This window comes from Pichia membranifaciens (genome assembly GCF_001661235.1).
Source record: "Pichia membranifaciens NRRL Y-2026 unplaced genomic scaffold PICMEscaffold_4, whole genome shotgun sequence".
NCBI lineage: Eukaryota > Fungi > Ascomycota > Pichiomycetes > Pichiales > Pichiaceae > Pichia > Pichia membranifaciens.
Genome location: NW_017566985.1, coordinates 889,255 through 912,401, shown reverse-complemented (window position 1 = coordinate 912,401; position 23,147 = coordinate 889,255). Strand labels below are relative to the sequence as shown.

Here is a 23,147-nt window from a genome sequence, read left to right as displayed (position 1 = left end):
GACGAGATAGACTTTTCCAAACGGGTACCGATACGTGCTATAATAACGTGGAGAGTAGTGTGGAGGTAGATGTTGATCGAAGGATCTCCCCCTTTCCTGCTGCCCGACGTGTCGAATGCGGTATGTTGGTCCAACATCCTACAAACAAAATTCCAGCTGGACAATGCCCTCCCGTTTCCCAAACGTCTTTGTGTCCGGTCATTTGTTACCAAATTGGCGGTGCTTCCAACTGCTACTTATTTTTATACTGCTTCAGGCGCCAAACGTAAACAAAAGGCGAGAAAAACCAGAGAAAAAGGAGAAATTCGCGACAAAAATCCATGCCGTAGCTGATTACGTAACAATCCGATAAGTCATGTTACGTAAGCGTGTGCTGGTCTGCTCTGTGGAATTAGTTGCCGCATTCGGTAGTGCTGACAATCAGGGCCATCAATCACGGCAACCATTAGGTTCATGATAAAGGTACTGTACCGGCTTTGGAGCTCCAACAGCTTGAACTTTCACCTTAACAGTGAACTCCGGCTTACTGGTTTTGTTGTAACTGGTTTCCCGCAGTCCAGAGTTGCGTCACGTTTCCTTGGACAGGCTATCAAATTATTCGTTGTCATGATAACCATAATTTGATCCATTTTTCACTGCACCTCACATATATACGAAATAATAGCTTCCAAAGGTCTTCTTGCCGATCAGAAAAGCATCCTTTTTGATCTCTGCATCTGTTCTGGCTGCTCATTCTGATGTCGACAGAGGTGAAGAAGCGCAGCTACTCACGAAATGGCTGTATCCAGTGCAAGAAGAGGAAATTCAAATGCGACGAACACAAGCCGACCTGTTATAACTGCATCAATGCAAACAAAGAGTGTTCGTACCGCCAGATCCTCAAGTTCAAAGACTCACGCTCGTTCACCATTGAAGGCTCCATGCTTTCAAGGGTAGGGAAGCTGAAAAAGGACACAAAACTGACCAAAATCATTCCATCGGTTGGCCTCTGTGGGCCGCTGACTTCGGCGATAGACGCAAGTCCGACAATGACAGCAGCAACAGCAGCAACGAAGAAAACCACAATTCCTGTTTCCAAACCCTCTGTAGATCGGTTTTTGGATATACTTCCGCAAGTGGTTCAAAATCCCTTGGCGGGAAATGCTCTTGCTGCTAAACAACCGAAACTCCCTGTTCTTGAGGAGAACACAAACCTGTTATCTAATACTTTCCGGCAAGCTCCTCAGAAGACGAACCCTGCCTCAGAAAACCTAAGCACGAATGTTCAGTCTCCGCTTTTGTCACTGCCTCAATCTAGCAATACTCCGGGCATACTATCTCAAATTGATCTCGAAAATTCCCTCTTCAGTGGTGCAACTAATTTGATCACGGATTTGAATGGCTTGATCAACTCTTTAGAAATAGACTTCAACACTCTAGATTTTCAAACTGGACATCTTCTTCCCAAATCTAGTGGTGATGACAAAGCTTCTGTTCAGCCACCACCTGTTGATATCAAAGCCACATCAGCTACAAACTCCGCCTCAAACTATCAAGAAACTTCACAAGCCTTCAAGCCTTCTTTGTCAAGCATCCGATTTGAAGGGATATCTCCGACTAGCTACTCCATCGCTTCATCTGATAGTCAAATAGCAAATGCACAGCTTTCACCCACTGTTGATCATCAGAGTTCACAGTATCAGGATTTGCAATTTCAAGACTCCTACTTTTTTCTTAAAAACAACAGTGTAGATAACAAAAGAGTGGGCACTTCTCAACTGGGGGTTTCATTATTGCCTGGTGCTACGCATGGAACGTCCAAGAAGAGAAAATTTGAGGAAGAAGTCGATTCAGAGAATTCCACAGAAATTAGCAGCATTTACAATAATGAGCATGATGGGAACAGAGAGAAAAAGGAGGAAGATGATGGCGATGATGTTGATGAAAATGATGAAGAAGATGAGGAGGATCAAATTGAAACGTACAATAGTAATTATATTCAGACTCTAACAAAATCTTTGGTAGACTATGGAAGCCCTAAAATATTGACAGACATCAAATCACCAGCAGGTGATTTATCCATTCTGTCAAATTATGGAACCTCCAGGTCGTTTTTCAAGCAATATTCTCACGAAAATTCAAAGGCTTTTCCTCATCCAAATTTACAATCCCTTGTGCCATTCGATTACATTACGATGCTCAACAAAACACTGAACACTAAAGACTTAGAGCTATTGGCATCATTCTTCAACTGGGGATTGAACTCGTCACATGTAAAATATTTGAAAATTTTTGTCACACACATTCATCTTAATATTATTCCCTTCTCAACAAATTATGCACACAACGCATATCTTAGAATTTTCTTGCAACAAGCTAAACATTCTCCTCACTTACTATTTGCTATACTAGCTATATCAGCAAGATTTGAAGTCTATCAAATTGAGCAACGCTCAGATTTACCAAATTATGAAGAAAAACTGAACTATCACCGAACATTTCGAACATATTACCTATCCTCTTGTTTGCGTTCGCTTGAATCTGTTCTACATTCAAAACAGACAACTTTGAACAATATTGAGTCCTTACTTTTGACCATCCAAGTTCTAGCTTCTGACTTTTCTGGTCATAAAGGTTCGCAATGGAGAACTCATTTGCACGGTGCAAAAGATCTATTGGTTAAATACTGCAGATACCGTCCACTTTCCTTAGAGTTAACTATTGTTTGGTTATGGTTTTATTCGATGGAAGTGTTGGCAGCATTAACTGCCCCCCATGGAGGTACAATACATAATTTTGACGAAATGGATGAGTTCCTTCCAGTCCTCTGCCCTCAAACACCTCAGTATCTTCGATATCTTAGACAAAATACAAGCTTGTATAATAATCATGACGATGATTTGATTGAGCCTGGGAAGTTAACAAATGCACTAGTCCATTTCGGTATAGTAGTTGATGGAAAATTGGAGTCCGATATTCCCTCCAGGTTCAACATGTATTTGGGATACGATGAGACCATACTGGAAGTTTTCAATGCACTAGTGTACACAATTGAATGCATAAGAGGTAAAGATAATGTACCCAAATGTCAAAAATTTGAGATTTACGAGAGAAAAATATTAGATAGCCAAGGGAAAAGCTTGAATTCCAACTTTCTGCTTTCATTATTTGCGCTCATAAAAAAAGCTCGGACTTTTACGTACATGAATAATGAGCCACCCTACATTGTTCCTTTAGGTAAAGGCCTTCACCCATCTGAAATCATAAAAAAAGCGTTTACGGAAAAAGACAATGTTCACAACCCACCACTAGAGAAAGTTTTCATATCTGCATTCATTCATCCTACCCAAATTTCAGGAAACAACAAAAATTTAAACAATTTTGTCCGAGAGAGTAACTCGCCATCAGCATCTTCAGGAGAAAGTCCCTCGGCTTCAAACTCAAAATCACCAACTGTAGTTTCAAATATTGAAGCAGAAGAACATCCAAAGTCATCTCAGTTATCGCTGCAAGAGAGTACCGCTGAGTCGAATTTCTCAAATGCCGCAGATGTAAAAGAAGAAAACAAAAATTCTGATGATCATGAGAAAGAAATATATTTTTCATGGGTAGATTTGTCCCAACAACTCAATGCCGATGCAGCGTTCTTGAGATTACTTACATTACATGGCGGAGTTTCTGCATATGGCCTTGGAATCAAGTCTTCGTTGGTACAAGACGTTGTAAGCAGAATGATAGTTGGACTGTATGGCCTGGTTCGATTTAGAGAAGAAGCTGCAGAAGAGATTGATAAAAATTATACCGGTGATATGGTAAGCCTCGACAATCGTTATAAAGTTATGGACGTAGATGCTGATAAGGGACTCGGCAAAGAAACTGGACTGGATTCGGTAAAGGAATTATCTAAATGGCCCGCATTCCCCTTTGACAAGTATTTAGACTATCAATTCGATAATAGGTTGGTGATGGTACAATGGCCATTATACGTTTGCGGCTTGTGTTGTATCGAGCCACGACATAAAGCAGTAATTGAGTGTTGCTTTTCTGGACTCATTGATTTGGGTGTTGGCAGTGGTGAATTGAGTCTGAAGAAGTTGCGCAAGATCTGGACGCTGCAAAAACTTGGACGGTTTGACTTTGAAAAGTTCAACCTTTTCGGACAGGGATTCGACGATGATGAAGAAGATGATTACGTTCCTTTCATGTAAATGTGAATATCCTGAAAAAATGATAACAAGTGTATTTGATAATATACAGATAATTTACAACTACATACAGGTAGCAAGGGAAAGACGCACTAATCCAGCAGCTCACCACGTCTACTTTCATCTTTCTTGTTCACGTAGTACCTCTCTGCATCCTTGTATTTATCGATCTCACTCTCACGTTTTATTCTGTCTACTAATTGAGCTTCTTTATCATCGGTTATATTTTGTAGATCGGGAGGTATTTCTTGCATCTGAACTGACGGTGCTTGATTCAAATATCGGAGGTTTTCCAAGAGCTGAACTCTCAGGTTGTCCAAGTACTTTTTTGTGTTTTTGTTCTCAAACCGATCACCCAAATTAGGATGTAGCGAGTAATCAGGTTGAAACCACGATCTAAACGGTAAAGAGTCTGGTAGCTTCGAATTCAATTCCACATTTGCCAAAACACTTGTCTCGTAACACCAAAGTCTGCTCACATTTCTAGGCGTATATCCACCACCACCTAGACAGAGCATGGGTACACCGAAACTTTTAACATATTTGACACATTCACCGTGAGCTTTGATATTCAAATTAAAGCAGCCCAAACGGTCACAACCAAGGGAGTCTGCACCACATTGCTGTATGATTGCAGTTGGTCTGAACTTCGCTATCACAGGTTCAATGACAGATTTGAATAGTCTCACGTAGGACTCATCATCAATACCGTCTTGTAATGGAACATTGAGAGCAAAATGCTTACCTTTGCCGACACCAACCTCATCATAATTACCTGTTCCCGGGAAAAACTCTCCGTTGTATTTGTGGAAGGAAACTGTCATCACTCTATCCGTCAGATAGAATGCCTCTTGGACACCGTCACCATGGTGCAAATCTATATCTATGTACAAGATTCTTGAATGAACTCGTAGAAGGTTGAGAATTGCCATCACTATATCGTTGACATAACAAAATCCACTAGGCTCGTACTTTTTAGCATGGTGCAACCCACCAGACCAGTTGATTGCAATGTCACTCATCCCGGATATCAACTTTCTGGATGCATCCAAAGAGGCACCTGCATAATACTGACAATAATCGTACATACCGTCAAACACAGGACAGTCGTCACCAATGTTGAATTTTTTCAAGTCATCTGCAAACTTGGTAGAGTTCTCTGGAGTGATACGTTGTAAAAACTCTATATAATCTGCTGAATGGAAGTTTAGCAGCTCCTCCTCAGTAGCTCGTCTCGTTTCATAGAGGTCCATTTGCTCATGCAGCTTGTATCCTATTACCAAATGGTCTGTGAGCATCAACCTAAACGGTTTCATCGGATGTCGTACACCATAGTGGTATGCCGAAACATTGGGATTATAGTGATAGGAGACATTTGGCCTGTATCCACCGTCATTGAAAGAATTTACCACAGGTTCAAAAAATGGTGTATGCTTCGCAGTTCTTGCGTCTGGAGCAAACGAGCTGCTCTCATCCATCCATGAGGCCAGTGTCATTCTGCTCTCGTCTTGTCCGATTCCCTGTTTTGCTGGGTGCCATCTGCTGCTTCCTCTCTTCTCCTTCTTACGTGCTAGAATAGAAGGAGAAAGAATGAGCTTTAATTTTCAATAGTAGCAGTAGCAGTGGCAGTACTAGCAGTGCAGTAGCTGTAGTAGGAAAAAGCTCACAGCGCGGAAAGGGCGAAGGAAACACTTTTTGAGACAGAGAGGGTGGCAAATCGAAGGAGCACATAGAACTCTAGCGGGTTGGGGGGAAGAAGGAGGAGGAAGAGAAAGGGATTGAGTGCAAGGAGTCGAAGCCCCAAGAATAAAGCAAGACATATCAGTAGAAAATGTCAGGAACAGCAGGATTTGATAGACACATCACTGTATTCTCCCCAGAGGGACGACTATATCAGGTTGAGTACGCATTCAAGGCCATCAACTCCACCAACTTAACATCCCTTGGACTTGTTGGTGAGGACAGTGTGTGTTTCATCAATCAGAAGAAGGTAGGTGACAAGTTGTTGGACCCAACCACAGTGACGTACATTTTTGACATTTCGCCAAATGTCGGAATGCTTGCGACCGGTTCAATTGCGGATGCACGGTCCTTGGCGACGAGAGCCAGGAGTGAGAGTGCCGAATACAAATACAAGTATGGTTACGAAATGCCAGTGGACGTTCTCACCAAGAGAATGGCAAACTTGTCGCAAATATATACACAGCGGGCGTACATGAGACCAATGGGTGTTGCGTTAACCTTTATCAGTTACGACGAGGAGCTGGGCCCAAGTTTGCTCAAGACTGATCCTGCTGGATACTATTTTTCGGCAAAGGCGATTGCCACGGGATCCAAGCAGTCTGAGGTTTCAGCTGTTGTAGAGAGAGATTTCAAGAAGATTGTAAAGAAGGAGCCAGACTCCAAGGTGATAGTGAAGGGTGACTGGAAGAAGTTGGTTGAATACGGCATCATCACGTTGAGCAATGCATTAAGCACCGAGTTCAGAAAGAACGATTTGGAGATAGGTGTTTCCACCAAAGCCGGATTTAGAGCTCTCTCTGCGGATGAAATAGATGAAAGACTCGTTTCCATTGCTGAGCAAGATTAGAAATCTCCTTTCTACCGTCAACTAAGCTGTAATTGTTCTATACTATATAATGAATAAATAGGAGTTCCTAACTAGTAGACGTACGGAATGAACAACCAAGGACATTCCTTTTCGTATTCAACCCAGTCCTGGCCGTATTTCTTTCTGCACTTAGCCAAATCTCTCTGGGTTCTATGGATGAGAACGACAAAGTAGAAGACAGGGAAGAACCAGGGGAAGAAAGAGTTGAAGCCACAGATGAGGCCCCACGTGCACGATTGGATCCAGTCGGCAGTGTAGTGGATCTTTCTGGCGTATCTGTACCAACCGTCAGTCAAGAGCGTAGAGCCGTTCTTGCACTTGATGTATTTTGGGTTCTTCAAGACTTGGTATGGCAAAAATGGGAACGTCTTTCTGATGGCCTTGTCACCTGCCATGATTTTCCTGAACGAGTTCTTCTGGCCATTTGCCGTGTCGAAGAAGTAGTAGGAGGCAAAGAGCAGTGTGTAGCAGAGCGCCAAGTATGCTGTCGACCAGTCGTACTCTCTTGGCTCGTGGTAGTAGAGATAGAGGGCGCCCTGGCAGTAGCTGAAAGGCACGCCAGAGATGTTCCAGAAGATCAACATGAAGCCGAACTTCTCGTAGGCCATGTCCCACGTTGGGACAATCAACTCCTCCCCCTTGGAGCACGCGTTGGCGTAGAGGTAGTAGGCGAAGGCCAAGAAGGCAGCCTCTGGGGAGACGCGTCCGTAGACCTCGTACTGCTTGAGCACGACGGAAAGCCCCAGCAAGAGCAAAATATACCACGGCAAGCGGACCTCGAAGAACATCTTCAAGTCGATGATGCCGATTCTGGGGTTCAATGGAGCACCCATGAACAAGTCGTAGATGTGGTTGCCCGACATGCGGTGGTAGTCCTTGGAAACAAGCAGCGTGTACATGTAAAGACCAATGGCGAAGGAGAACCCATAGAAAATGGAGCACGTCATGATCTCCGGGAAGTGGTCGAGGATGTAGTAGAGCTTGAAGATGCCCGACCAGTGCATGGTGAACACGAGGGTCAACGTCGTGTAGAGCGACGCATACGCGTTACAGAAGTATGGCAACTGCTTGTCGTGGAGGTGCTTTAATGGCTGACCCTTGGTCCACACGCCGGGCAACGTCACGTAAAACGTGCCCTGCAGCACGATGAACGCTGTGAAGATGAAGAACGTGAAGTACGATGGGATCGCGTAGTCCACAAAGTAGGACTGCAGTTGGTGCAAGAAGCTGGACCACGACTCGCCGCCAGCGGGCCATGCTGGTGACCCGCCGTAGAACCGCTGGCTGATCCACATATAGTACATCAACAGCGGGAACCCGATCATCATGCCCAGGGCCCCCACGGGGCCGCCGAACTCGTATTCGGTCGTTGGCTCGTACCCGGCGTCTGTTTTTCCACCTTGTTTCGATCTCGGAGCTGACATTTTGCGCCGTTCTTCGTCGTATTCTTCTGTAACTAAAACTTCTGGGGTGTGGACAATGCTGTGGCCAAGAAGACTGCTGACGGGGAACAGCTACTCTTTATAGTCCCCGCCAAAATGCAAGGGATGGGCCTCAGAAGCCAGAAAATAGACACCGCAGTCCTCCTTTGTGCGTGTGTACGAGGTCTCCAATGACGACAGGCTGGCGTTTCCGAGGACAATAACCGCCGGGGCTTCACCGCATATCTGGCCTCGTATAGCTCGTACAGCCCGTATAGCCCTTGCAGGGCGGGGAAATACAAAAAAAAAGGAAAAACGGGTCGATCGACTGGTATGCTTATGTAAGCGTGGATGGAACCAGTAGGGAAGAGTAGGTGTATGACAAAAGTTTTGGATTCAAACTGTCAGATGTTTGTTTTCCCTGATTTTTCATAGACAAGCTAGACATGCTACATGATACGGGTCCAAGCCTTCAATATGAAGTACAGCTAGTGCATGTTTTGGAGAGACATTCTATATTTGGCACAGCTACGTTTTGCCATAGTGCAGAAGCATAGAACCCAATCACAAATCAGTCGTTTGGTCTAGTGGTTACGACGTCCCCTTCACACGGGGAAGGTCGCGAGTTCAAACCTCGCATCGACTAATTTGACGTTTCTTTTTTGCGTCTTGTTTTTGTTGATTCTTTCTGCACTTTCTAGTTTCCACAGCTTCTTTTTGACACATCATGGACCCACGTCTACCCAGTAACGTACGTAATAAAAAAATCCTGCTGCCACCAGCCCCGTCCGTCGAATCCCTCCCGTCCTCACCGCGGCACCCCGGGCACGAACACCTCGAGAGCGAGAATGGTCGGCTGGCGAGCTGCGATAAGATTTTCTGAAACAGAAGACCTTGCTCTGGCAGAAGCAGCCCAACTGCTGGCACCTGTTCGGGTCAGTAAATACGGCATACATCCGTTCACCCAACGTATATGACAAATCCTGACAACGATATGTGCATGAGGCCTACCCACGTATCGCAACCAGCAGTTTCCCAGTTTGTGGCTGCGCACGAGTCCCACGATAACGACGAGTTGCCAGCCTACGAGGAGATAATTAGAAATGCCGACGAAGAGACCAAGCACTTGATCGAAACAGCGTACTACGCCGACGAGAAGAACGCCTTTGGTGACAATTGTGAGCTACCAGCTTATGAGAAAGTCGAAAAGTTCAACCAGGCCGCTAAGACTGGAAGACGAATCCTTGTCTGTACAGGTGTTGTGGTGTATGTTTTGACCTTCATGGGAGTAGTATCGGTTTTAAACAATCACAGCGGCTGCATGTGAGGCTACTCGAATGACAGGCTGAATAGAGAAAAAAATCTAGAAGTGTAACCATACTCGTATAGTTTTTTTAAATGAGTTATAAAGGATAATTAATTATGTTTTCGGTTGTGGAGGCGTGTACGCCTTCAACGAACGGCAGCTAAGTGGATGAAGAGGAAGAAAAAGAAAGCAAAATAGAACTGAATAGAAAAAGATAGATGTCCTCAGTTGATGAAGTGGTCTTTGCTAACGTTCGGCCCCTGGAACCACTTTCTAGCGTCGATTGCATACCACAGCAATGCAATTGCCATTGGACCGTAGTACACCAACGAAGTCCAGTTCATCACCTGTGCGCTCAAGTCGACACCTCTCACTTGCGGAAAAGACAAGATAGGAACCATCAATAGAACAAAGCTACAGGCGTAGATCCCGACTGGGGCACTGAACTTGCCCAAGTTCCAGGGCCCTGGCTTGAATTTGTTCTGCGCAAATAACTTCAAGAGCGTAGGAATAGTGAAGGCAATGTATGCAGCAGTGCCACCGAGGGAAAAGATAGCAGAGATCGCTTCCGAGTTGAACGTGAGCAAGAGAATCAAAGCACCGATTGATACGTTACCCCAAACACATCTAACCGGAGTTCTTGTGGTTTTGTTAACCTGGCTCCAATACTTGGAGAAGGGAAAGCAGCCATCTCTGGCATACGCATAGGCCACTCTACTGGCAGTGACCACACAGGCTTGGCCCGTAAAGAATAAACAGATGGCAATTAAGGCAAGCAGTGCAGTTGCCGCATCGGTACCCATCAACTGATCACAATAAGTGGCAAAGGGCTGTCCAATGTCAGAGCTGATTACCGCCTCGACGTCGACAATGGTGTACGCAATGATTAACATCAACACCCATCCGAAAACACTCGCCAACACAGTGGTCAGGACAATTGAAATTGGAGCAGCAGTGGAAGCGTTTGAACACTCCTCGGCCAAGTGGAATGGACCGTCAAAACCTGCAATACACCAAATAGCTGCAAGGAAAGACATGAGGAGGGCAATTCCATCTGGCCACTCGGTATTGTTCTTGAACTCTCTCCAGACTTGGTAGTTGGAGTTCCACTTCGGTTCTTCTCTTTTGTTCCCGACCAAAAGCATCACAATACCGATGATGATGACTGCAGCATTCAAACAGGAGCCAATGCTATTGATACGTGCCACATATTTTGTTGGAACGGAGCCCAAGATCCCGTGAATGAAGAGTAGCAAAAGAGCAAGCAAGAACACCTGATATTTTTGAGGTTCATAATCTGGATTTTTGATCTGGGCTAATGCCAAAATCAAATTTGCCAAAGTGTACTTCACTGAGGGTGCCCAGGTAATCTGTGCCAACCAGTTACTCCAGCCAATGGTCCAGGACGTCAATGCCTTCCAACCCGTTGGTGCCAACACTGCACCGGCATAGTAGAGACCGCCCGAAGTGGGCATACTCGAACATAACTCCGCCATGGCCAATGAGACGCAAATGATACCACTGCATGCAATGGGCCAGTCCCAAGAGATGCCCGGGATTCCAATATAGCCCACACCATAGAAGAGAGTGGCAGCGACAGAAGGCAACAACCCTATCACAGAGAAGGAGACGGAGAAAATTGACCACAACCCAAGCTCTCTCTTGAACTCGGGCGTGTACCCGAGCCTTATGAGTGTTTTCTCATCATTGGTCAGTCCATCCTCCGAAGAAGCTTCTAGCTCAATCTCTTGTGTGTATTCGTCCTTTGAAGACATTGATGTACTTTTGAAAGCAAAACTGTTTTTTCTTGTCTGTAAAAAAACACTATTCAAATGCTAAAAAAAAGCTACAAAGAAGAACGCCCGGTTCATCGCTAAGCGGCGGAAGGTCGAAAACCTGTCAGTTGTAGAAGGTTTTATGTCACTTTTATACCTGTCAACTTCCCTGCTTCCTCCGCTTGCTAGTGCCACTCTCAACGGTTATGCTTTTGCTCCCGTGGATCTAAATTAGAGTAACTGTGGAGCGACCTGGGGAAGAAAACCGTTTTCGCTGCAAAGCCACACTATCTATTTTTCCCGTTTCCGTCGGCTCAGAGATAAGGAGCTGCACGCCAGAACCACTGTCAGCGGTACAGTAGTAATTGTATTCAAACCACAGTTACTTCTGGCGAACATAAGACACAAACAGCCGGTCGGTTTTTAAAATTGCTTGTTTAACTCTTACGCTAGTACTTCCCTCTTTCTCGCATCTTTTGTGCTCTCGTCCCAGCACTGCAATGTCGAGAGAGTACGCGGAAGGACCAGGATCCATTATCAAAACACAAGTTGCCAACGTGGCACCGGAGGGCACCAAAGTTTTCATACTGAAACTTGGGAACTTAGAGGCTGACGCCAGTTTTTTCTTCGAAGGAGGTAATGTCCAACTGAAGTCTGACAAGGGGATTCCGAAGGTGCACGAGAGGAGAAATGTGCAGATGTACACTGTTCTCATAGACCATCCAATCAGCGGATTGATTCTATACGAAGTTGGACCGGGAAAACCAGGATGGGAAGAAAAGTGGGGTTCTGAGGTGCTTGATGCCTACTGCAGGGTGAACAAGGACGACGAAACGCAGGCGTTAGACGTGGCCATCCGAAACGCGGGATACGATATCAAGGACGTCAGACACATCATTGTGGGACACCTACACATCGATCATGCGGGCGGATTGGAGTACTTTAAGGGCCGCCAGGACGTCATTGTGTGGGTTCACGAAATCGAGCTCAAGCATGCAGTGTGGGGGATAGCCACCAAGTCCGAGATCGGGTCCTACTTGAAATACTACATTGACTTGGACCTCCAATGGAACACGTTTAACGAGGAGAAAGTTGATCTTTTTTCTGGTCTGACCACCCATTTGATGCCTGGCCATACTCCGGGCTTGATCATTTTACAGGTCAACCTTCCTCACACCGGGACAATGATATTCACTTCAGACCACACCATATTCAGAGAACACTATGAGAACGGAGGCAGGAAACAGGGCTTTTTGATGAGAGACCACTACCAGTGGTACAACTCTACCCAAAAACTTCGAAGGCTACAGAGGGACACAAACGCCCAGGTTGTTTTCGGCCACGATCCTTCAATTGTTGAGGAATTGTTAGCCACCGAGCCCTTCTTTAGTTAGTGCACCTAACGTTTCTGGCCTTTGCTTACTATGAAAGTGTGTAGAAGTAATTAACTTAGCTAGAGTTTGTAACCACTTTCTAATTTCTCAATTTCCTTTATTTCCCCCCCCCCCACGGACTTGCCGCAGGAAGTGCTAAATTCGCTACTGTGGCGTCCATTAACGTCAACCCCTGACAGTAGATTAATTTTCCTCGATCCTATGAATTTCCTATTAGGAAGTGATAAGAGTGTGGACCCTTTGACTCACTTTTACATTTGCTTTTGATATTTCTGGGGGTAATGCTCTCTTTTTCTTTTCCTGCTTTTACTGTGTTCTCTTCTATATACGGTTCCGGGGCATATAGCGAAACATCAAGTTTCCCAACTACCAGTGGAAAGTGCTATGTCCCGTCAACAAGATTCCCAGACTCTACAAGGGTTTTTGGCCCAAAAGGGTCCTGCCATGGATGCATGGTTCAAACGTGCCCTTGAGGACGAGTCTGTTGCCGTGAAAAAACCCAGGGCCTTGACTACAGTGGAGGGCAGAAGTGGCGTGCGTAGGATCTCCATCAGAAACCATCAGATTTTGGCGGACAGCCCTCCAGAGTGGGTTGGCTTCAACCTCGGCCCGTCGGCCCCTGAAATTCTTCTCGGCGCTCTCGGTGCATGCTTGACCCACATGTATTTGGTGGTGGCAGGTATCAAGAAGTTACCGATCAACAAGTTGGAAATCGAGACCTCGGGAGAAGTTGATTTGAGAAAAGGCGCTGAAGGTCACGAGGATGAAATTCCAGGCATTGACAACATCCATTACGTCGTCTACATTGATTCGGAGCTCACTGATGGACAGTTGGACCACTTGAGAACAGACGTCGAAAAGGTGTGTCCCTTGTATAATTTGGTCAAGAACCCTGCCACAATTACCTCCTCTTATGTGAGAACCACGTAGTTATTACAGAGTGAATGATCCATCTCTTGTATACATACATATACTTCAATAATTTCGATACTAGCAACACAACCATGTGTCAAACTGCACAATTTCACGTGCTTCATGGAAATATTGCTATTCGAGGCAGTTATCTTATAAGTTATCTGTCTTCTCCGCCCCGACTTTTCTGTCACTGTCTTCCAATCGCGAAAACACCGTCTTTTCGCTAATGATCAATTTTAGAGTGCGGCTGGGTTATTCACCCGCTTCCATTGGAGACGTGGCGGGTCAGTATGAGTGCCTGTTGTGATGCCGGAAGCCGAACATATGTTCTAAATTTTACATGTGGACTAAACGCCAGGATTTCCGGGTCCGGGGAAACTATAAGTTGTTTGCTTGGCATCTAAGTGTTTAATCCAATATTGGATTACATAAGCAGATCATTATATATCACGTGATTTTAAAGAGTTTAGCTCCATAGCAATTTGAAGCCCCTTTTTGTGGAGCAATGCCCGTGTAGCGTAATGGTTAACGCGTTTGACTTCTAATCAAAAGATTCTGGGTTCGACTCCCAGCATGGGTGCTGGCATTAGCTTGAATTTTTTTGCATTTATACAAGCAAACTTACCCGGCTCTGTCTTGGTCCTTTCTCACCCTCTCACCTGAAAAATCGAAGATCTCCATCTTTCTACTATTCAAGCGGGTAGATGAATCGGGGGATGAAGATAGAAGTCGTGTACCGGTGCAAGAAAGGTGTTTTAGGCTTAAAAGTTACCGCCGATTACCCAACCACTACAATGATGATGATGAGATCATGGAGCAGACCGGTACTGACCAGCAGAGTGGCCTTTGTACGTGGTTATGCTAGCACCGCCGAACCGGTAGCTACCGCTGCAACCGAGGTCAGAAATACGCAGAAAGCGGCAGACTCCAGAAAGACATACTTGATTGACATGTACACACACATGTGGCGTGAAAACTCCATTGTTTTATTGGCACACCACAATAACTTACTTTCCACAGAAAATGAAAACATCCGCAAACAGCTGAAAAAGATAGATGAAAAGAACAAGACGAATAAGGTTGAGTTCAGGAAGCTCAAGGGATCGCTTTTCAAGTACTTTCTTCGTGCATCCTCTCACTCCGATCCTGCAAGTAAGGCTGCCGGCAGAATGATTAGAAGAAACAAGGTCAGACACCCACTAGAAAATTTGCTAAAGGGCCCAACTGCAGCCATTTTGATCAAGGACCTAGACCCAAAGACCGTCAAAGATGTCTCCAAGGTTCTAGCCACACAAAAAGAAAGATTGTTTGTGATGGGTGGTAAGGTGGGTGACGAATACATGACTCTTGAAGATATCGAAACATTCAAGAACTTGCAATCTTTACCTGAGTTGAGAGCCGAACTGGTTGGTCTCTTGACTATGGCTTCCGGTGCCGGCATTGTAAGAACTTTGGAAAGTACAACCAACAGTTTAGCATTGACTCTTGAAAGCCGTAAGAACGAGCTAGACAAGGCAGAGAACCCAGAACAGAAGGATTAGATAGACTAGATTCTATATAGCACCTGTACATACACCAAACAATACATATAATACTGAAGTAAATAATGAAAAAGCTAAATTTTCGAGATTTTTTTTTTTTCTTTTTGTTCAATTTTCAACATATTTTGCACTTCTTTTGTACTATGAAAAGAACTAATTCCTTGATAAACCCAAAAAAGTAGCAGCTGCCAGACGCCAGAACTTGAAAAAATGTCGACAGAAGCCACACCTGTTCCAGTAAAGGAGGGGTCTCCCTCCGAAAGTTCTCCGGATCCAACCGTTCCATCCAAGAGGAAGCAATATAGACAAGCAAAACAGGAAGAAAGACAAACGAAGCAGGTGAAGATAGCAGAACCAACGTCAGATATGAAAGAGACAAAGCCGCTACCAAAAAAGAGGTACTATAGACAACGTGCACATTCGAATCCTTTCTCAGATCACAAGCTTGATTATCCTATTTCGCCAGAGGAAATGGATTGGTCGAAATTATACCCAACGGATGAGAACGAAGACAAACAAGTGACGATTGCAGATATAGGATGTGGGTATGGTGGATTACTCGTAGCATTGGCCGAACATTTTCCTGAACGCAGAATACTAGGAATGGAAATCAGAGTGCAAGTGACAGAGTATGTAGAAGAAAGAATAAGGGCATTACGTGAATCTCACAAGGATGATGCCAAGTTCAACAATTGTGCTGTCATCAGAGCCAACTCGATGAAATTTCTTCCGAATTTCTTCAGACGTGGTCAATTGGATAAGATGTTTTTTTGTTTCCCTGATCCACATTTCAAACAAAGAAAGCACAAGGCCAGAATTATTACCAATACATTGTTATCTGAATATGCATATGTCCTTAAAGAAGGTGGAATCTTATACACCATTACGGATGTTTTCGATCTACACGAATGGATGAAAAAACATTTGGACGAACATCCAATGTTTGAAAGACTCTCTCCCGAGCAAGAACAATCTGATGTATGCGTCGATATCATGACGAATGCCACCGAAGAAGGTAAAAAGGTCAGTCGTAATAACGGAAGTAAATACATTGCTTGTTACACGAGGTTACCAAACCCAGAAGTATAATGTATATTGTCACGTATGTACATTTACATAAAATAATAGTAATCAAAAATCTATAGCACCCAGTACTTCGTACGTCCTAATTAACCCATCCAACTCTTGAAACTCCGTATACTTTTGCTATCATCAGTTTTGAACTTGTGTATCGATTTTAGACTTGGAATCTCCACATCAATGGAGTCATCCATGGTAGGCAACAGTGGCGTACTGTTGGTACTAACATTAGCAGAAATACCGCCCACCCTCTGCTCTAAATCAAACACTGGCGTAGACGTAGTGCTGCTAGCAAAACTAGGATGCCTTGAAGAAGTTGAATCATTAAAAATAGAGTCCATTTCCTCTAATGATAATCCCTTGGTTTCAGGATATACCCAATAGACAACAGTGAAAGAAGTGAAACATGAAACTGCATGAATCAAATACAACCTCCAGGAGATTTTCTCTAATAAAATTGGGGCTGACTGTCCAACGATGAAGTTACAGATCCAATTTGTTGCGGTCGCCAGTGAAGATCCACTTGATCTAGCCTTGTTGGGAAGTACTTCGGGGCCAATTAACCAACCAATCGGTCCCCATGATATTCCAAACAAAGAATTGTAAACCGAGACAAATATCACAACCATGACAGAATTTTTCATGTATGCGTTTATCGAGATCAACACTAGGGAAATTCCCATCCCCAGACCACCAAGCATAAGCAACGGCCGCCTTCCCCAAGATTCTGACAATTTCCATGGGATTAATGTGGACAGCAAATATATTAAGGAGTTAAGCCCTGTCATCTTGAGTGCGTCACGACCAACCCAGCCGGCATGTTCAAAAACTAAAGGAGCATAGTACGAGATGACGTTAATACCGTTGAGCTGGGCAAACATCTGAGCCGAGCATGCAATGAATATCCGTCGAGGATATCTCCGTATGGTTTGCAAAAAGTTCAACTTCCCTTCTAATCTTCCAACCAATACGTTTTCTTTGATATTTTTAAATTCGGTGAGTGCTTCTTCGTTGTGCACTTGTCCGTTGGCAAATAGATCTGCAATGACAACCAAGCCTTCCTCATCGTGATCGTGCTCTAAAAGCCATCTTGGACTTTCAACTAGGACAAACGAACCGAAAAAGAGGACAAATCCGAAAAAGGCCTGCGAAGCTAGCGGAATCCTGAAAGACATGTTACTTTCAATGTAGCTGCAAAAGTAGTCCAACCAAATCGAGGACGAGTAACCGAGAATGTTACCTGTGAACTGGACACAGCCCAAAAAACCACGCAACTCCGGGGACGAAATCTCAATCATGTAGGTTGGAGCCGTTCCGCTCAAAAAGCCCACTCCCATACCAGAAATAAATCTTCCAACACCCAGGACGGTGAGGTTTGTTGATCCCGTTTGTATTATACCACCTATGGAGAAAAGAAGGGACCCTAGTCTAGTTGTCTTGCGTCGGCCTAATTTTTCTGCCACCAGCGTCAACGAGAGAGAGGTGATCAAGGCACCGATCTCGAGAATTGCCACGACCGTTCCGATTTGCACGGAGCTCGGGTTGTCGAACTCTTCTTTGAAGTAGGGGTTGACAATGATCGAACTGAAATAACCTTGGTCATATCCGAACAAGAACACACATATTGAGACAAAGCATGACGTGAAGATAAGCAATGGTCTCCCAATGAGCACCGACCTTGGTATATCGTGGGGTAAAATTTCCGCCTCATCGGCTGCACTGGTCCCGTTGCCATTACTACTGATGTCACCCGTTGAGGAGGCAATAGCAGTGACAGCGTTGTTGACGTTCATGATATGGCTTGTGCAGAGGCCCACAGTTTGAAGAGTAGGGGGTTGACAGCCTTACCCGTTTCTGAAAGCACACGGCAGCCTGTTTCTGCATTGTTACGGTATCTATCGGTGGTAAACCAGAAAGCCAGCCAGACCTGTCCTGTCCCCCCGCATTTCTCTCGCTATCTCTCAAGCGGATCTGGTCTCCACAGTATAAACGACGCTTCTCGCGTCGCCGTTTCTGCCTTCCTCTTCGGGCTGAACAGAAACACTGGCAATGCCAGAGCCCACGCCTAGGCACTGGAGGACGCCCTGGATGACGCCGCAGTTGAACTCAAGGTAGGCACTGGCACGTAGCAAGGTTGGGTCGGTGATTGTGTCCTGACCCTGCTCCTGGTCGGTTTCAGAGACCCCCGGGAGCGAATTGAACGAGCTGATGGTCATATTGCGGGGCGTGCTGAGGGTAGAGGTGGAGCCGGAATTGTCTATGACGGCGGCAGAACCTTCGTAGAAGTGGCACGACGCATACGGCACAGGCTTGTTGTCGATGAGCACAAAGGTGCCGATGTGGTTGGTCCGCAAGTTGTCCATTTGCTTCCCAAAGAGGTTTTTCCACACATCTCTGCAGATGAACTTCATTGCCTCGAGCGGGTTGTCGACCAAGGCCGTTGTGGACACATTGCCGAGAGAGGTGGCGTCTGTGTTCTCCATGAGTAGTATGTTTGCCGTTTTGAAGCCCACGTTGTAGCCGATCCTGTTCATGTAGGAGAGCGTGGACGGAGCAACCACGTCTGTTGCGTCCTTCAAGAAGTCCACACGGCCAAGGACGTCCGCAAACACCCTGCCGCCGCTGAGGCCGTCTTCCGACCTCGACTTAATGGTCGACCTCACCGCATGGGCTACTGTCTCGTTGAGAAGATACGACAGAGCCTTCATACTGACCTGTTTCGATGTCGGTGCGGACGACGCCGGGCTCGCCGTGGCCGGCTGCGAGGCCGACGATTGCTGTGCTAGACTCGGTGCCGTTTCTGCCATCGCTTTAGATGATGCTGGTATCAATGCAGTGTGGTACTTTGCCCAACCGGGCACCCGAGTGCAGCAGCAGGAAGCGTTAAGCTGAGCTGAGCTGAGCAAAGCAGATCCAACACCTGAAAAACGGCCGTCGATTAGCTGAGCGAAACGAGAACGCGGGCGTCTTTGCTGGCTGCTACTACATGAGGAAAGAGGCCTGGGAGTGTTGTCTCGAGCAGGGCCAGGAGGACATTAAAGAAGCAGAAGAGGTTGTGGCAATATTAGAAGCAGCAACAGCAACAATACCGGTGTGTGCTAGAAGCGGTCTGGAAGCAAGCGAGAGAGAGAGACAGCAAAGAAAAAGGCACTTATGAGCACGCAGGACAGCCCCAAGAGCGTCACCAGCGGAGTTAGCCTGACAAGCCCAAAGAGCCCAACCCGTTCAGAGAGGAAGGGGAAGAGGATGGCGCCGCCGCCGCCGCCGCCACATCTTTCCGAGTTCTTGTCGTACGTGAACGGGGGCAACAGCGGCAGCAACGCGAGCGGAGAGATGGAGATAGACGAGGGGAAGCTTGAGATAAACAAGGTGAAGCACCGGTCCGGGCGGAAGAAGCGGACGGACAATGCGTCGTGGTCGATCCATTCGAACATGTCGAACCCTTCTCTGACGTCGATGACGTCGACGACGCCGACGACGATGGCGTTGGACGTGTTGGTGACGAAGAAAGACGTCTCGGAGAGCGTTGAGCAGATGCAGGAGCTGAGCAGGTGCTGCGAGGCGTTGAGCCAGAAGCTAAAGGAGGCGTCCGATGCGTTTGGCGACTTTGGCGCCGTGATCGAGAAGATCTCCCGCTCCAAGGGGAGCGGGGAGCACTGCAATGCGCTCAGCACGTTCAGCAACTACCAGTATCTGATATCGAACCAGCACCGGTACTTGGGGGAGCTTCTGCAGCGAGAGTTTGGAGACAAGATCGGAGACATCAAGAACGAGTACGAGGGCCGGAACCGGGTCCGACGGGACGAGTTCCAGAGCGAGTATAAGACGCTTGTGAAGGAGTTGAAGAGCAGCGAGGTTGCGAACAGCAAGCTGCGGAAGGGGAAGATACGGAACTTGGTGTCGTACAAGACAAACCTTGCGAGCTTGACGAGCAAGCTCGACAACATCGACCGCGTCTACCACGACTACTACGTGGACTCGTACGGCCTGATCGAGGAGGCCAGCGGGCGGATAGTCGAACGCGCTCGGAGCGTGGTGCGTCAGGAGTCGGTGGTGTTCGGCAAGCTAGCGGAGAAGACACGCCCCGGGAACGGACTGGACGTGCTTTTCACGGAGGACGTGGACGCGGACGTAGACGTGGACGCGGATGCGGAAGCCATTGCTGTCGACGAGGACGAGGACGTTGAGGACGGCGACACGACGATACGGGAGGAGCGGGACGAGGACGAGGCGGCGGTGCGGGCAGCAGACGACGTCGAAGACGACGATGACGACGACATGAGCAGACGTGACGAAAGGTACATGCAGCAGGCGGTGGAGCTCTTGCGCCAGGAGCAGCCGGAGCCGGCTGGCGACGGCTCCGTCGACCGGGCCAGCGAGGCCGCCAAGGCCAGCGAGGCCGACGCCGACCAGCCGATGCCCCCTGCATAGTGCCGCCGACAAGCACGCCTGCTGCCGGCGGGCAGCGCCCGCTCGGTCCTTCTCTTACTCCGATGTAGCTATAGAAGATGTACAGTTTACACCAGCCATGTGCCACGCTAGGCAAAGTCCTTGTCGAGCAGCTCCGCCTGCACCGCCCGCTCCCACCGGGCCGCCTCGTCGTCCCCAGCGCCAGAGCCGCCTCCCCGGCCCTTGTAGTACGCGTGGTTCACCCGCAGCCGGTGCTGCGGCGTCACGTTCCAGCTGTCGAAGTTGTCCACCGCCAGCACCGTGCTCTCCCACGCCTCGTACGTGAGGAACGCAAACCGCTTGCTGCGGCCTGTCTGCGGGTCCCGCGCCAGCCTCACCGCCGTCGGCACCCCGTACTGCGAGAACAGGATCAGAAGATCGTGCTCGTTCAGCTCTGCCGGTAGGTTTCCGACGTACACCGTGTTCGTGTCCGCGTAGTCCCGGTGCCACGACGCACTTGCCGCCGTCCCCTGCTGCAGCTCCACCGCGTTCAGCTTCTGTACAGACATCCTGTTACCTCTATCGCCCTGGCTCTGGCTCTGTTTCCTTCTTTCCCCGTCTCCGTCGTCTTCTTCCTTTGCCTTCTGTCTCTTCGTCTCTTCAACAAAAACCGGGCAAAAACATGTTTGGGCCGATCGGCCCGCCAGCCTTTTTTCCGCACGCGCCGGCGGCGTCTCGCAGGACGCTTCCCCTCTCTGGGACGGTAGTGTTAAGTGGTAACATGGTAGGAGCAGCAGAAGGAGACGGAGAGACGGGGAAGGCAGGGAGGGAAGATAGAAGGTGCTAGAGCCCAGAAACAAGACAGCAGCTAGACAGAAATGGTCGCCATCTCCCCAGCCGTGAAGGAAATCAGATTCCTGCTTCCACAGGCAGCATCAACGTTCAAGAACTTTGTTCTGAAGGCATACCCGGAAATCAAGAAACAACACCCATACCTGCCTGTGCTCATCAGAGAATGCCAGGGCGTCCAGCCGACCGTTGTGGTGAGACTGGACAAGGGCGTGGAGGTGAAGAAGCACGTGGGGAACTTCTCTGAGGCGGAGCTCAAGAACTTGCTGCAGAACCCGTAGGAGGGCCGGGGCATGGCGTGTGGCCAGCTCTTGGTTTATTTATTTATTCGTTCATTGCCGGATGTTGTTCTTTATAAGCAGTATAGACCCGTCTTAAAACAAGTTATCTTTTTTATACAAACGGCCATGCACAGCAGTCTATTTACAGGAGAAGAGGCGCCGGGGCGGAGGGGGCGGGCCGCCGGGCTCAGTTGCTGTCGGCAGCCTTCTTGGCCTTGCGGTGCTTGCTCTTGACGATGACCCTGTTGGACGTGGCCTGCTTGCGGGCCAGCTCGACGCCCTTCATGGCCTCCTCCTCTCTCTCGGCACGGACCTTGTTGTTCTGCTGCATCTCCTTCCACGTGTCGTTGAAGTTGTCGAACATGCCCTTCTGCGGGTTCTGGGCCAGCTGCGCCTGCGTAGGAAGCGGGAACATGCCCACCGTTCTTCTGAAGGCCGCATTTCTGAGCAGCTGCGACTGGATGATCGAGCACAAGCCGTTCGCCCCGAAGTACACCATCACTGCGGCACTCATGTTCCACGTGAACGCAATGGACGCAAACGGCAACACCATGAACACCTTCTTCATGGCGCCGCCGAACTGCGCATTGCCCGTGTCGCCACCGTACTTGAACGCCACGGAGTACAAGGCCGCCGAAATCAACTGCAAGCCGATGTACGGATCTGGCGCAGCTAAGTTCTCGAACCATAGGGTACCCTGGGTGCTCAACCCTTCCACAGGGAGACTGCCCATCTCCCTGATACCGAAGAAAGAACCGACCGAGTAGACCATCTGCGTGGCGGGGGACAAAAACATCCTCGAGTACTTGACACCGTGTTTCTTGTTCAACATGCTCAACTCCATCTGCTTTCTTTGCTGTAGCGCACGGTCGCCCGTGGTCATCGCGTTCGTCATCTCCTTTCTCAACCGCTTGGTCTCAGGCATGATGCTCTGCGACCGCGCCATCGTGTCGGACGACTTCATGAAGAGAGGGAACAACAAGACTCTGAACGCAACAGTGGTCACGGCAATCGTGCTCCACCATGGCAGACCGGAAAACACGTGCACGTACTCGAGAACCTGCTGAATGATGTCGGACGGCCACCACCCGTCAACCAACCCGACCGACTTGAGGTACCCTAACTGGTCGGAGGTCAACGTCGTGTTGTGCAACAGCTCCTGCTTGGCTGCAAGGTCTTCGTCAAAACCCAAGCTCGTCTCGATCTCCCGCTCCTCGGAGTCGATGATCTTCTCGATGTTGTGGAGTACTTGCGACGTCTTCGATTCGCCGCTGCCGTCCCCAGTCGAGTTGAATCTCACCGAATTCATCGTCATACCTGAAATAGCGATTCTCGCATCCTTGACACCGGCTCTGGCGCCGGCTCTGGCGCCATTCTGCGCCCCTAAAAGGCCTGCCTTAA

General features: G+C 47.6%; 14 protein-coding genes and 2 non-coding genes across 16 annotated transcripts; 9 read left to right on the top strand and 7 right to left on the bottom strand.

Annotated features, from left to right (window-relative positions):
• Positions 1-752: 752 nt before the first annotated feature.
• On the top strand, positions 753-4,139 carry PICMEDRAFT_19489 (hypothetical protein; the record flags this gene model as incomplete). Its single annotated transcript, XM_019162123.1, has 6 exons — positions 753-1,118; positions 1,230-1,455; positions 2,050-2,801; positions 2,898-3,272; positions 3,507-3,783; positions 3,919-4,139. Coding segments are annotated over 6 exons (2,217 nt in total), but the record flags the coding sequence as incomplete, so codon positions are not given.
• Positions 4,140-4,276: 137 nt separating this feature from the next.
• On the bottom strand, positions 4,277-5,680 carry PICMEDRAFT_73415 (hypothetical protein; the record flags this gene model as incomplete). Its single annotated transcript, XM_019164473.1, has 1 exon — positions 4,277-5,680. The coding sequence occupies one exon, from the start codon at positions 5,678-5,680 to the stop codon at positions 4,277-4,279; it is 1,404 nt and encodes a 467-aa protein (XP_019017041.1).
• A 335-nt stretch (positions 5,681-6,015) lies between these two features.
• Positions 6,016-6,774, top strand: PICMEDRAFT_34588 (hypothetical protein; the record flags this gene model as incomplete). Its single annotated transcript, XM_019162895.1, has 1 exon — positions 6,016-6,774. One exon carries the CDS (start codon positions 6,016-6,018, stop codon positions 6,772-6,774), a length of 759 nt encoding a protein of 252 aa, XP_019017040.1.
• A 71-nt stretch (positions 6,775-6,845) lies between these two features.
• On the bottom strand, positions 6,846-8,219 carry PICMEDRAFT_73413 (hypothetical protein; the record flags this gene model as incomplete). The annotated part of the gene is made up of 1 exon (XM_019164472.1): positions 6,846-8,219. One exon carries the CDS (start codon positions 8,217-8,219, stop codon positions 6,846-6,848), a length of 1,374 nt encoding a protein of 457 aa, XP_019017039.1.
• A 570-nt stretch (positions 8,220-8,789) lies between these two features.
• PICMEDRAFT_t96 lies at positions 8,790-8,862 on the top strand. Its single transcript has one exon. It is a non-coding gene; the product is annotated as a tRNA-Val (tRNA).
• A 327-nt stretch (positions 8,863-9,189) lies between these two features.
• Positions 9,190-9,543, top strand: PICMEDRAFT_73412 (hypothetical protein; the record flags this gene model as incomplete). Its single annotated transcript, XM_019164471.1, has 1 exon — positions 9,190-9,543. One exon carries the CDS (start codon positions 9,190-9,192, stop codon positions 9,541-9,543), a length of 354 nt encoding a protein of 117 aa, XP_019017038.1.
• Positions 9,544-9,746: 203 nt separating this feature from the next.
• PICMEDRAFT_59519 (hypothetical protein) lies at positions 9,747-11,297 on the bottom strand (the record flags this gene model as incomplete). Its single annotated transcript, XM_019163373.1, has 1 exon — positions 9,747-11,297. One exon carries the CDS (start codon positions 11,295-11,297, stop codon positions 9,747-9,749), a length of 1,551 nt encoding a protein of 516 aa, XP_019017037.1.
• A 500-nt stretch (positions 11,298-11,797) lies between these two features.
• Positions 11,798-15,147, top strand: PICMEDRAFT_73410 (hypothetical protein; the record flags this gene model as incomplete). The annotated part of the gene is made up of 3 exons (XM_019164470.1): positions 11,798-12,686; positions 13,065-13,617; positions 14,442-15,147. The coding sequence occupies 3 exons, from the start codon at positions 11,798-11,800 to the stop codon at positions 15,145-15,147; spliced, it is 2,148 nt and encodes a 715-aa protein (XP_019017036.1).
• Positions 14,114-14,186, top strand: PICMEDRAFT_t97. Its single transcript has one exon. It is a non-coding gene; the product is annotated as a tRNA-Arg (tRNA).
• A 159-nt stretch (positions 15,148-15,306) lies between the features above and the next one.
• On the top strand, positions 15,307-16,518 carry PICMEDRAFT_17174 (hypothetical protein). The gene has a single exon (XM_019161496.1). The coding sequence runs from the start codon at positions 15,358-15,360 to the stop codon at positions 16,234-16,236; it is 879 nt and encodes a 292-aa protein (XP_019017035.1). The 5' UTR covers positions 15,307-15,357; the 3' UTR covers positions 16,237-16,518.
• On the bottom strand, positions 16,317-18,020 carry PICMEDRAFT_73408 (hypothetical protein; the record flags this gene model as incomplete). Its single annotated transcript, XM_019164469.1, has 1 exon — positions 16,317-18,020. One exon carries the CDS (start codon positions 18,018-18,020, stop codon positions 16,317-16,319), a length of 1,704 nt encoding a protein of 567 aa, XP_019017034.1.
• Positions 18,021-18,188: 168 nt separating this feature from the next.
• On the bottom strand, positions 18,189-18,935 carry PICMEDRAFT_73407 (hypothetical protein; the record flags this gene model as incomplete). Its single annotated transcript, XM_019164468.1, has 1 exon — positions 18,189-18,935. One exon carries the CDS (start codon positions 18,933-18,935, stop codon positions 18,189-18,191), a length of 747 nt encoding a protein of 248 aa, XP_019017033.1.
• Positions 18,936-19,707: 772 nt separating this feature from the next.
• On the top strand, positions 19,708-20,658 carry PICMEDRAFT_59513 (hypothetical protein; the record flags this gene model as incomplete). Its single annotated transcript, XM_019163372.1, has 1 exon — positions 19,708-20,658. One exon carries the CDS (start codon positions 19,708-19,710, stop codon positions 20,656-20,658), a length of 951 nt encoding a protein of 316 aa, XP_019017032.1.
• On the bottom strand, positions 20,637-21,461 carry PICMEDRAFT_17171 (hypothetical protein). The gene has a single exon (XM_019161495.1). The coding sequence runs from the start codon at positions 21,183-21,185 to the stop codon at positions 20,766-20,768; it is 420 nt and encodes a 139-aa protein (XP_019017031.1). The 5' UTR covers positions 21,186-21,461; the 3' UTR covers positions 20,637-20,765.
• A 33-nt stretch (positions 21,462-21,494) lies between these two features.
• On the top strand, positions 21,495-21,746 carry PICMEDRAFT_34360 (hypothetical protein; the record flags this gene model as incomplete). Its single annotated transcript, XM_019162881.1, has 1 exon — positions 21,495-21,746. One exon carries the CDS (start codon positions 21,495-21,497, stop codon positions 21,744-21,746), a length of 252 nt encoding a protein of 83 aa, XP_019017030.1.
• Positions 21,747-21,963: 217 nt separating this feature from the next.
• On the bottom strand, positions 21,964-22,968 carry PICMEDRAFT_27796 (hypothetical protein; the record flags this gene model as incomplete). The annotated part of the gene is made up of 1 exon (XM_019162515.1): positions 21,964-22,968. A coding segment is annotated over one exon (1,005 nt), but the record flags the coding sequence as incomplete, so codon positions are not given.
• Between the last annotated feature and the right edge of the window lie 179 nt (positions 22,969-23,147).

Bases quoted from the DNA above. Each gene is read 5' to 3' on its own strand.
- PICMEDRAFT_17174 (XM_019161496.1), top strand. From the start codon at position 15,358: ATGTCGACAGAAGCCACACCTGTTCCAGTAAAGGAGGGGTCTCCCTCC.
- PICMEDRAFT_17171 (XM_019161495.1), bottom strand. From the start codon at position 21,185: ATGTCTGTACAGAAGCTGAACGCGGTGGAGCTGCAGCAGGGGACGGCG.